The 12,567-nt window shown below is 63.8% G+C and overlaps 1 protein-coding gene across 6 annotated transcripts in view; it reads right to left on the reverse strand.

The window, feature by feature from the left end:
- The window catches only part of SPEG (striated muscle enriched protein kinase), a 32,299-nt gene extending 20,493 nt beyond the window's left edge, over positions 1–11,806 (reverse strand). Inside the window, exons 1-9 of one of the 6 annotated variants that reach the window (XM_058028024.1) lie at positions 11,745–11,806; positions 10,136–10,361; positions 6,922–6,961; positions 5,822–5,851; positions 5,333–5,422; positions 4,691–5,072; positions 2,131–3,653; positions 1,049–1,192; positions 117–299 (exon numbers count right to left, since the gene is read on the reverse strand). In XM_058028024.1, the coding sequence (XP_057884007.1) occupies positions 117–299; positions 1,049–1,192; positions 2,131–3,653; positions 4,691–5,072; positions 5,333–5,422; positions 5,822–5,851; positions 6,922–6,961; positions 10,136–10,168 (2,425 nt within the window). In that variant the 5' untranslated portion in view covers positions 10,169–10,361; positions 11,745–11,806. Of the gene's footprint in view, positions 1–116; positions 300–1,048; positions 1,193–2,130; positions 3,654–4,690; positions 5,073–5,332; positions 5,423–5,821; positions 8,092–10,135; positions 10,453–11,744 lie in introns of those variants that run through there. The other 5 variants (XM_058028023.1, XM_058028026.1, XM_058028025.1 and 2 more) reach the window with 5 other exon arrangements.
- Between the last annotated feature and the right edge of the window lie 761 nt (positions 11,807–12,567).

Genomic DNA, 12,567 nt, shown 5'->3' on the forward strand with positions numbered 1-12,567 from the left:
TTCCCAGTGACAGCAGCGGCAGAGCTGGCAGCCAGCCTGCCGCGGCGCCAGCCCTCGCTCCCTCCCTGTCTGCCTCCCTCCTTGCCTCCCGGGGTCCCTCCGGCCGCGCTACTCACCGGGCCGCACGCTGAGGATGGCGCTGCAGCAGGTGGCGCCCACCTCGTTGGCCGCGGTGACCGTGTAGAGCCCGGCGTCCGCCACCCGGGCGCTACGCACCAGCAGCGTGTGGCGCTCGCCCTCCGCCTTGATGGGGCGCGTCGTGCTGCTCCGCAGCGGGACCCCGTCCTTCCTCCAGGACACTGCCGGCAGAGGCGCGGGTCACGCGTGGGCAGCACAGCCCGAGCTTTCCCGGGGCCCGCGCAGGGGCCCGGGGAGGCCAGGCGCTCCTTTGCCTGGCCTGAGAACCCATTTGCTATGGGGAGCAGCCCCGGGATCCCACGGCCCTCCGACGGAGAGACCGTGGCTGGTCCCTATCTGCTTCCTGACATCCTCCGGGAATTAGAGCGGCTTGGCTTCTGCCTGGCTTTGGCGACTGGCACCGGTCCTGGATGCCCAGCTGCCCCCGCGCACTTCCTGGATACAGCGTGCCCGGAGGCCATCAGCCCTAAGCTCCTGGGAAACCACAGGATTTGAAGACACCCTGGTGTCTTCAAGACGTGACGAAGAAACCATCAGGGTTGGAAGACACCCTGATGATCTTCTGGTTCCAACACGACCCCCCCCCACCCCCACCATGGGCAGGGACGCCACCCACTAGATCAGGTTGCGTCACTCACAGCGCTCAGTAGCCCTTCTCCCACTTTCCCAACAGCCCTGCCCAGCACTGGGGGACAGCAGGCACCCTGTCCTCTGACCCCTGTCCTGCAAGGCAGCACTCAAGCATTCACTCCTGTCTGAGAAGGGGTGCTCCCAGGGCAGGCACATCACCTCTCCTGAGACACCCAGCTCAGCCTGGGTGTCCCACTCACGCCTCACAGGTGGGACATGGGCATGCAGAGAGTCCCTCTGCCACACCGTGACCTTGACACCCCGCTCCAGGGCAGCTCACCTTCTGGCTGGGGGTTGGCCGTGACAATGCACTTGAGCAGCACCTCTGCCCCCATGACAACGGACATGTCCTGGATGGGGATCTCAAAGATGGGAGCTTCCAGGGGGTCTTCACCCGCTGAGACATAGGAGTCATCTGAGGACTCTGCGCAGGGAGAGAGGGGCCCCGTGGCTGTCAGCAGGGTGAACTGCGTGGGTGCTGTGCCATGCGGGGCTGCATGCAGGCAGAGCATGGGTCTCCCAACCCACTGCTCAGCCCTCTCTGGGGCGTGAGCAGGTACTCAGGCCATGCAGTGGATGGAATGGACACATCAGGATCCACCATGGCTCAGAGCAGGCACTGGGGACAAGACAGGGGACCGGGAAGGGGCAGGAAGCATACAGCTTGTTGTACATCCCCATAGGGCACAAGAAATGAGGTGACAGTGGGGTGTGGAAGAAGGAGGGTTATATAGCCTGCTGCATCCCCCACCCTGAACTTCCCCCAGTCCCTCATGGGATGGTGCCTGCTGCACCCCAATACAGCAGCAAGCACCTCCCAGCTCCCTCCCCTCTCATGGCCCCAGCACACGGACGAAAGTCCTGGGGATGTGCCAGGAGCCTCAGACACATGGGCCTGACACTTCTCTGGCTAGAGCAGAGCCTAAAAGCTGCCAGCCCAGGTATAGTCTGGTCTAACTGCTGCATGCTGGGATGGGCAGGACACCTCTCGCCCAGCCAAGCCACCTTCCCCTGGGGAAGCTTGGGCTGCATGCCCTGCCTGGACCACCGAGCATGGCCCAGACAGGACAAGTTGCAGTGGGTCCTCTGTGTCCCAGACCACAATTCAGTGTGCTGTATCTTTCCTGTGCCAGACAAGAGGTATGGAGAAGATAGCAAGCGTTGTAACCTCAAGGCCCAGCAAACTGGCAGCCAGGCTGGTCTGTCTTATGGCACTGCTTGGTGCCAACTACCCCAGAGTCTCATCCCTCCACCCCTGGGCTCACCACACCTCCCAGGGGCAGGATGAAGGTTCCCCAACCCACCCAGGGGCTGGCCAGGCCAGCTCTGTGCCTGCAGGAGGGCAGAAGGCCATGCCCATACCTAGCTCTGGAGAGGTGGGCCTGGCTCGGCGTCCCTTCCCCTTGCTCCGTGTGCTCCTGCCTTCTTGAGCCATCCGGCCACTCTCTTTCTTCTCTGACACTTTCATCTGCCTTCTCTCCACATCCCTGCCCACACCGTGCTGTCCTGCCCAGCTTCGCTCCAGACGAGCTTCCTGCTCCATGCCTGGCTTTGCCCAGGGCAGGAACCGCACTTCTGTGGGCGTCTCTGGCCGCCGGTACAGTCCGTGGGGCACGGCCAGCCGGGCAGCCAGAGCCTCGTTCAGTGCCCCGGGGCCACGGGCGGGGCCTCCATCGGGGTACAGACTGCCTTCGGCGGGCCCCGCCTGCGAGAGGGCCACCCTTCCCTGCGGGCTGGCTTGTTTCAATGGCCACTGCTCCTTCTTCTTCACTTCCCCAACGCCTTCTTGCTGCAGGCCCTTCCTGGCATCCTCCGCTGAGCTGGGCTGTCCAGCCGCCCCACCTCCCCCCACCGGGGCTCTCTTCCCGCGCTGCCCCCCCGGCAGCGGCTCCCCGTCAGGTCCCACCAAGGCCACGCTGGAAAGCGCCAGGTGCTGGATGACGTGCGTGCTCTCCGCCGGCGGGCCGCTCTTGGGGGGCAGTGCCTTGCGTCCGCCGGCGCCCTGAGAGGAGGGGGCGCGGGGGGTGCGGGGGGCGCGGGGTGCGGGGGGCTCGCTGGCCGCTGGGGGTGAGGGTGCCGGCGGCGACCCGGCTTTGCAGAGCTCCTGGGAGCGCCGCAGCTGCTGCTTGGAGACCGTCCGCTTGATGCGGCTCAGCTCCTCCGCAAACTTGTGCTCGATGGCGTAGACGCGGTTGGCGAACTTGCCTCGCTCGTCGAAGGAGGCGGCTTTCTGCCGGAAGGCCAGGCGCCGGCACGCTGCCGTGCTGCCCGGCTCCCAGCGGCCGCCGTCCCGCAGCTCCTCCCGCGAGCCGCCCGGAGTGCTGGCGCGGCGGGGCCCGCTGCCGGGCTGCTCCAGGGAGCGCGTCTTGCGCAGCGGCAGGTGGGGCCGCGCGGGAAAGGGACTGTCCTGCTCCAGGCTCCTCTGCCGCTCCTCGAAGTACTGCAGCCGCTCGAAGATCCTGGAGCCGGCACGCACCAGCTTGGGCGACGCCCGCACGGAGATGCGGCCGGAGGTGTCGCTCATGGGTGTCTGCGGGCGGGAGTCCTGTGTGCTTCCCTGTGAGTACCCAGAGGACTTGGGCTTCTTGATCTTCTCCTCGTACTCCTCGGGAACGATGTCCTGGTACTCTACCGGCACCGAGGACTTCTTGCGGGGGGTCACGGGTGTGAAGGAGGGGACGCCAGGGCCACGGGCGGCGGGCTGGGATGCGGCGCCAGCGGGCAGCTGCAGACCTGTGCCAGCGCGAGGAGATGGCGAGCGGACGATGGGCGGCTTGGCAGTCAGTGGCAGAGCAGCGGGGGATCTCGGGGCCTCTGCACCAGGCTTTGGAGAGACAGGGCCTCTGTGGAGGTCATCTCTCCGGTAGCCTCCCTGGGGGATGCTGCTGCAAGGGCAGAGACAGAGGAGCATGGCTTAGAGACCACCCTTGTACTTGCTTGGCTGCATTCCACCTTCCAGCCTGCACCACAGTGCCCAATGGGGCATGGCAAAGGGGTCAAACAGTCAGGGCAGCCTGGGGAGACCCAAGGGGTCCCAGCAATGGCGTCTGGTCACCCTCAGACCACTGGGAGCTGGCTGGGTTAGGTGAGAGTCCTGGGCTGCTGGGACCCCTTGCCCTGGGGTACTCATGTGGAACAGCAGGGTGATGCTGGGTTACCCAGTGAGTCCCTCCCCAGGGCCACCATGCAGACAGGACCAGGGGCTGGGGGGTGCCCCAGTTTGCTGGGATGTCCTGGTGTGCTGAGGCAGTGCAGCCTGGCCAGAAGGGGTCCCCAAGGCTGCAAGCCCTGCCTGTGCACACGCTGCTGTGGGCACATCTTCCTATCCCACTGCCCCCAGAGGGGCTCAGCAAACGCAGAGTGGAAATCATAAGGTGGAGATGAGGTTCTGGTGGAAGAAGCAGCCTTAAACAAAAAAAAGAGCAAGATGGAGGTCAAAGGAGCAGGCCTGCAGGTATGGGAACCAAAGGCGGCAGGGAGGGACGGGGGCTCTGAGCACATCAGCAGGATCTGGGGAGGCAGCACCCCTGCACCATGAGCAGATGCCTATGTGTGTCCCAGGCTACTGTGCACCTCCAGTTCCCCACACTGTGGGCTGCACCCCACCATGGTGGGGTGGAAGAGGAAAATGCCCATGGTATAGTCTGCAGGTGGGGTACTGCACCTCAAACAGTGGCACAGGAGATACATCCAGCCTCAACCTGGCCACAGCAGAACGGGACCCCACTCTACATCAGCCCCAGGCTGCATTGCTCCCACCTTCTCACCGAGAACAGGCTGCCTACTGCTCAGAGTCCCCACTCCTCGTCGGGGAAGGTGAAGGCAAAGAAAGGCCGGGTGGAGGGAAGGAGATGGCTGCAGGGGTTGGAAGGAGATGGCCCCAGCGCGATGTCCCCTCCGTGCGCTCCCGCTGGCTACTTACACGTGGAGCGAGAGCGCCCGTCCTCGGTACAGGCTGAAGGCGCTGCCGTACGGGTCGCTGGCCACCGACAGGCTATCCTCTGACCCCCAGCTCGTGCCCACCAGATTAGCCCGTGATGCCCGCACCAGCGGCTCCACGCCCAGGTGCCGCACCTCGGCGCCACGCGGGGCCGGCGTGTTTGCTTGCCTTGGGGTTCCCTGCGGCTGCGGCCAAGCAGCGGGACGGAGGTAGGGTCCCCGTGCAGAGAGGCTGGCATCCGTCTCCTTCTCCACCACGGTCTGCTGGCTGCCTGACCAGCTGGAGCGCTCCTCTGCCTGTGACAGGGCCAGCACCGAGGTTGGCGTTGTGTTCATGGAGGCGTCCACGAGGGTGTCAGACCCACCTGAGAGAAGAGGCATGAGCCAAGACTGGGTGCCTGTGGGACGAGCTCAGCATCCTCCTCAGAGAGGGCTGAACCACTGTGAGGTGTCCCAGCATGTCCTGAGCAGCACCCTGCTGCCTCAAGCCCTCCCCGCTTTGTATGGGTGGATCACAGCTCCCTCTCCATGGACACCCCCAAAGCCTGGCCAGCAGAGGCCTTGTGGGGAGTCATGGCCAGCAGCCAGTGTCAGGGCTCAGTGCCAGCCAGGCGTCCCTGCTCACCCGTGGGGGTGCTGAAGGCCGTCTCATCCTGGAGATCACTGCGCTGTGTCACCTGGGGGTCGCCGGATTCATCCTCACCTGTCTCCGAGTCTGGGGTGGGAGGGGAGAGTAGGGAGTGAGGGTACAGACAGACAGACAGCAGACCACACTGGTACTGCCTGTTGCAGACCCATTGGCTCCAGGAGCACGACAGCAGTGCCCAGGCAGCTCCAGGGCAGGAGGAATGCCTGTAACCTGCAGGGACAAGCTGCCAGGAGGGAAAGGCAGGACTAGGGGTGGGAAAGTCCAGCAGGGCAAGGGCAGGCAGGAACAGTGTTAGATGACGGGAGGAAGGGAGGCAGTGCCAGCAGTGGGAACACAGCTGGCAGAGGTGGCACGGGGACAAAAAAGCAGAGCAAGGGGACAGTGGAAGTGACAGAGCAGGGTGGCAGGCTGGGGCACAGGGTCCACTATAGGGACAGTGATGGCATTGGGAAGGCATCTTCCTACCGTAGCTTTGTTTCCTGCAGGAGCGGAAAACTTCGCTTCCATAGGGGCAGCAAGAGAGAGAGAGACATCAACACCCGGTTATCGGCCCGGCCTGCGGAGACGTGGGGGCAGCCGGGGGGCCTTGTCCCCAGCTCTTCCCCACCACGTCTCCACTCTGCATCACAGTCACTGCACACCGCTCCAGCGCTGCACACAGACCCTCTCCTCGCACACACCGTCCCACCGGTGAGTGCACAGCACCATTCCCTCCCCGTGCACAGCCACATCCCGCCCAGCAGGACAGCCACCCCTATCCCTGGAGCTGTGCCCTCACCACTGCAGTATCCATGCATCCCTCTGTGCCTGCAAGGCATCTCAGCCTGGGGCTGACCCTCCCAGTCTGTGCCCAGCTGGGCACTCCTGGGGGTGCTGGGGCACACGGACACGTGTCCATGTGCACACAGCCTCCCCTGGCATGTACAAGTCCATCCTCTGCCCCACCAGTGCAAGTGCTGTACAACACAGCTGTGCTCCACAGAACAACAGCGGTGGATAAAGCCAAAATTCTCAGGGCAGGGCATCACTAAGAGCTGCCCCCCACCAGGCAGGATGTGGCAAGGCCATTTCAGTATGACCCTAATGTGCCATTCCAGGAAAAATAGTGCCATGCTTCCAGGGAAGGACTGACTTTCCTCCTTGCCACTGCCCAAGCCCTCACAAGCTGCAGCAACAACTCCTGCAGTGAGAAACACATTCCCAGACCCACCACTGCTCCTGTCCATTGCACTCTCAAGGTGTGTGGGGAGCCACACTGCTTCCCCCCACTACAAGCTACCCCTCTGCAGCCCAGCACTCGACCCACTGCTTCGTGCCCTGCTAGTGCATCAGATTCCCAATCCTAGCCACAGCAGTCTGGCAGCCCCTGAGCAAGGAGAGCTGCAGGCCCAGGAGCAGACCAGCTGCATGGGGGACACTGTGAGCTCCTGGCTGACTGGGACCCTATTTTGTGGCTGGCAAGATGCAATTCAGCCCTGCCCAGCCTCTGCTTGCTGCATGGTGGTGGGCCCATCCTGGCACACTCGGGGCAGCGGGGGGAGTCGGGTCCTGGTAACTCAACGCACCATGCGTGAAGCGCCCGAAGCGCCGCGAGTGGCCGGTCTTCTGCAAAGGAAAAGAGAACAGAGCATTACCCGTGGCACGGTGATAGATACCTGCCCTGCACTCACACTGCTGCCACACCACACACACACACACACACACACACCCCATCCCAGCACACGCAGTTCCACTCACACCCACAACCTCTCACACGCACTCTGGCACGACAAATGTCGCCCCACTCACGCCCTCCCACAGGCAGGGCACACCTGGCAGCGCTGACATGCACCCCCGCTGCACACCCACGGCCCCACAGGCACACGCCCCCACGCACACGCAGAGATGGATGGCTGTAGGTGGGCACGTGCGGCGCATGCCCAGCCACGCACGCTCACACACCTGAGTGCACGCGCGTGCACGGGGTCCCCTCGGTGATGGCACTGTGCCCCCAAGCCCTCTGCTCCAGCCCAAGCCCGAGAGTGACAGTGGGGCACCCCAGATGCCCCAGAACTGCTGCCTGCAGCTGGCATAGCCTGCTGAGAAGTCTTTGCCTGGGCTGCTGCCCAAGCGCTCTGCAGCCCCTTTAAAGCCACCCAGCCAGCATGGGGATTTGGCCAGCAAAATGTCTTCCAGGCACTGGCCCAGACTCCACCATGGCCACTGTCCCAGCACGGGGACAGCATCCTTCTTCCCCTGCCGAGGCCATGCCAGTTGAGAGAGGCTGCCTGGCAGCAGGGCACCGGCCTGTCGGTGCAGGGGCTGTGCTCACCCATGCCGTCTGTGCGGGCAGGTGGGAACCGAGCGCGGGCTGGAAGCACCAGGAGCTCCGTGCCAACTTGGCTGCCCTCTGTGCTGCAGCCCAGGCCTGGGCACCTGCGTGCCTGGGAAGGGACCAGCTGAGGGCAGCCTGTCTGCCAGACCCAGTGTGCACTGACGCCACATCCCAGGAAAGCAGAGGGACGGGGTGATCTCCAAGGCAGGCAGGAGTGGGAATGTGGAGTGCAGACAGGCAGGCTTGGGCTGCCAGGACTGAGCATCCTTCCCAGGCAGTCTGGGTGACAGGGTCTTCGCAGGACACTGATGGCCCATGCCCTGTCTCCTTGGCAGTGGGGAGCCCAGGGCTGGACACCCCGCTGTCTCAAAGCCCTTTGCTCCACCAGCCCCTCCTGCCCCACCATCCCTCCAGCTCCAAAGCAGGTCACAGACAGCCAGACCCCAGGGACAGCCAGACACCAGGGATGGACAGCCAAGCATGGCAAGCAGCTAGTTGCCCTTGAAGGGCAGCAGGCTCATTTCACAATGCCCAAAGCTGCTGCCACTGCTGTGGCAGCCCCTGCACATGGGCAGCACTCAGGTTCTCACCAACCCCCTGCCTGCATGCAGTGCTGGCCAGAGGGCAGCGGCTGCACGAGACACATTTGTATTCAGGCTGAGCCAGGCTTCACCTCCCCTTCTCGGCTGACTCTGCTGGTTCTGGCTGGCAGCCCATCTTCCAGGCCAGGGAAAGATGAGTGATTAACTGCACCATCGGCGGATAATTCCCCCATTAAAAAATGAAAATGCAATTGAGTGCCATTATTGGGTACTCTCGTGGCTTCCCCAGGGACAGGCGCCATCGGCTCCCCATCAGATATGGTGAGTGTACCCAGAGAGCTGGGCTGCATTGCCCAGAGCTGCAGAGGGGCTGAGCCCCTTCCCCTTCATCTCTCAACAGGTCCCTACAGGATCAGGGCACCCTGAGGGATCAGGGCACCTTGCAGGATCAGGGCACCCCACAGACTGGACCCCCCTCAAGCACAGCACCCACCTGCAGCCCAGTAGGGAGCAAGTAAGTGCTGGGTGATGCAGGGCCAGCCCCAGGCCAGGAGATGGAAAGGGGGCAGAAACAGCTCAGGGCTTGGTGTGGGATCAGAGTCTGCACAAAGGGGACAGACAGAGAGTGGGGGTAATCCACCTGTGTGGGATTTCATTTGCATGTTGGGAAAAGGGGTGGAGGAGTCCCAGGAGCACACACTGTGCCACCCAGCCTGGAGCAGAGAGAGGAGCTGGCTGGGATCCACACCCAGCTTCGGCCCTGCGCTACGAGGCAGCTGGGTGAGACCTGGAGGTGTTTCCTTCCCCTGTGCCAAGCATGGATCCACCTGGCCAGGCTGGGGGTCTGTGCTGGCCCAGGCATGGGGCATCCCTCACCATGGCCATGGGGCCTGCAGGGAGAGAAGGATCTCCTGGGACTGTGGAGCTTGTCACCACCTAGCACGTGGAGCCCAGCACCACATGGCACTGCTGCCTATTGTGTGAGACAGGCAGACAGGGAGCAGGGATGGAATGAGGTGGGCAGGGAGTGAGTAACTTGCCTGGTGCAGAGGGACGGCGCTGTGGCTGTTGTGATACCCCTCCCGTGCTCAGCCAGCGCTGCAGGACCCTGCCCTGCCACACGGGCAAGCCCCTGGCCTTGCTGCCCCCAAATGCAGATGGGGCAGCCAGGCTGTGCGAACCAGCCTGCCCCACAGGGACCCTCAGCACCTGCTCTCCCTGGGGACCTGTGTCCCATGGCGCATCTCCCACCCCGGGAAGGTGCTGTGCCTGTCAGCCCCTTCCTGGTCCCCTCTGGGCCACCAGGCACAGTGACAGCGGGGATGCTGTGCGTCCGCATCGGGCCGGTGTGCCCGGGGGATGGCGGCGGGGGGTTCTGGAAGCGTGCTCCCCATCCTCGCCGCCCGCGGAGGCCAAGTGACGTCCTTGTTGCTCGCTCGGCAGCGGAGCTCGGCGGGCCCGCGAAGGAAGGAGCCGTGCCTGTGCCAGGCATGCTCCTGACGCGGAGGGGATGACGCATGCAAAGCCTCCTCTCGGGCTCCGTGACCACCGCCGCCGGGGCTGGGAGCCATGCAGCAGCCTCCATTTGCTCCAGAGGGCACACAGGGAACGGAGGGTGGTGCGGAGAGCCCCGAGGGGGTCCCGGCCCGGTGTTGGCGCCGAGCCCCTGCCCTCTGCCCCTCCTGCCCGGGCCGGCGAGGCCAGGCGAGCAGCCGGCAGCTCTGCAAGCGGGGCTGAAGCTGGCGCTGTGCAAAGCCCTGGGGAGCCCCGGGGGGCAGCGGAAGGGCTGGAGGGACACTCCCATCCCCATCCTTATTCGCATCCCAATTCCCGTCTCCATCAGCATCCATTCCCATCCCCAGCCGTTCTCGGCGCTGCCCCCTTCTCCCGGCACCCGCCGGCACGGCAGCCTGGAGCCCTTACCTGGAATCGCTTCTTCACCCAGATCTTCTTCATGCTTCTGCAGAGCCCTGCCGGCCCGGTGACACGGACTCAGGCCCGGCAGGACGGCAGCCCGCTCCCGGCGGGGTCCCCGCTGTCAGCACGCCGCGGCAGCCAGCGATGCTCCGAGCATCCTTCACCGCCGGCAGCCAGAGCGGCGGAGGGAGAGGAAGGGGCTCGCCAGGTTGGGCTCTCGGGAGGGCTGGAGCTGTGAGCATGAAGCATCACTGGCGTGCTCCTCCCTCCATCCTTCCCCCGCCTGCCTCCGCCTCCGCCTCCCCGCCAGCCCTGGCACACAGTGACAGCGGTGGGGGACAGGCAGGGCACAGGTGGTGGGGGGCGAGGGCCGCCGTCGTAGAGGGGAGGGAGGGATGGGGCGTGTCTGAGGCGGGTACGTGGTTTCTCCACCTCTGGCTTTGTCTGCACGGCAGGCAGGGGTCCGAGCCCCCTGCCAGGCGGTGCAGCTGTACCACTGTCCCCTGTCACCTGTGCATCCTGCCCCACTGCCCAGGACAGGGGTTGCACTCCTCTCTCAGGACACAGCCCCCCCACTACAGCCCCCACATGCACACCAGCTGGGATGGAATCAACACAGCACAGCAGCACCCTGTGTGCTGTCCCCAAAGTGCCCTCAAACAGGGCAGACCCAGTGCCACAGCAGGCACAAGCCTGCACCCAGCAGCAGGTTTGCAGTGTGCCATGGCACTGCCCAGCCAGGATACAGGCTCACCATCACTCTGCCAGCCTCTGCTCAGTGCCCCACATCCCCCAGGCATGGGAATGCAGAAGGATCCCCTTGCCAAGACACAGGTGTGGGTCACAGCCCAACTGTACATGGACAGGAACTAATATGGGCACAGTGCTTCACATCAATTCCCCTGCTGGCAAACCACACAGCCTCCAGTGCCAGTGCTGCTGCCAGGAGCAACCGTGTACCCTGCGTCCCGGGTGCCTCAGGACCCACATGGGTGCGCAGGGCTGGGCTGCTCAGCCCTGTCACAGCACCACTGCTTTGTGGCTGAGACAAGCTGGAGCTGGGAAGGTAGGCTGCTGTCCCTGTGGCATGACACACATGAGACCTCCCTTCCTGCAGGGGTGAGGACCCACAGCACAGCCCAGAGCAGGACTCTGTGCCAGGACCCAGCTGGGATGGGGCTCCTGGGATGTGGGCAGAAGCTGTGGGTGGCAGTCCCCACTGAGGCTGGCCAGGGACATTAGGACCTATAAGTGCTCCTGGGGCTGGCACAGCCCTGGCACACCTTTCCCAGCTGACCATCCTGAGCCCTGCTGCCTGTCCCAGTTTTCTGGGTGATGCTACAAATAAGCCAGAGGGGCAGTCCCAGCCTCACAGCCCCAGCAAGTCCTGTCCTGCATGCCATGCCCCTCACAGCTCTTGGTGCCCCATAGCTCGATACCTTCCCTCACCGACTCCCCAAGCCCTGCAGCATTCACCAGCCCCCTTCCCACGCCCTTGGAGAGGCTGCCAAGCTCCTGGCCTCACCTCTGTTTGAGCTGCCCCTTCCCACTGCAGAGCATCCTTGGGACGCTGCGGGAGGCCTCCCCACCCGGCGCTTGTCCCCACGCTGCTCACCTGTCCCCTGGGGAGCCAGCTGCTCCACAAGGAGCTGCTCACAGGCATCACGCTCCCCATGGTGCCTGGCAGCTCTGGGTAGCTTTTCTCTGCTTCCCCTCCCAGCTCATGACTCCAAACGTGAGGCTTTTCATGGCTCCATAATAAGTTGCAAATTACCCAGCACAAAAGGAGCTGTTTATACAACATTTCTGTCAGTCCCACAATCCAAGTGATGCTGCGGGGTTTCCGTGGAGACCCTGCACGTCAGACAAGTCCTACAAACGCTACAGCTGGCATTAAGGGAATCTCCTGTCAGAGACAGAGGTCTCTGCTGCCCCCCACCAGCCCGGGGTGGGGACAGAAATGAGTACCCTTGAGCCAGATCTAGGTAAGGAGCTGAACTGTGGGGCTCGTGTGTGCCAGGGTACCTGCACCCAGGGCTTCCCTGACAGGCACTCTCACCCTATCTGTGTCCTGCTGCAGACACACAGCCTGTGCATTCTTTTCACACTCAAGTGGGATTAAAACACTCATCAGGGATGCTGGGAAGAAGCACCAAGGCTCGGACGTTTCACACAGTGGTACCAGGGTGAGGGTGCTGCCACCAAAGCACCCACAAGGACAGTCTCAGGGAGGACCACCTTTGTCCAGCCAAAACACAGTCACTTGTATATCCTCCAGCTATCCTACATCTGCTCCCCATTGATCACAGCTCCTGGCTGGCTGGGCACACAGCTGTTCCCAGCAACTGTGACTCTGTAGCTATCCCTCAGCAAAAGCTTCACGAGCGACTCTGGGCTGTCCCAGAGATGCTGAACCTCTGGGAATAGCTGGGTCACCT

This window comes from Melospiza georgiana, chromosome 7 (genome assembly GCF_028018845.1).
Source record: "Melospiza georgiana isolate bMelGeo1 chromosome 7, bMelGeo1.pri, whole genome shotgun sequence".
NCBI classification, from domain to species: Eukaryota; Metazoa; Chordata; class Aves; order Passeriformes; family Passerellidae; genus Melospiza; species Melospiza georgiana.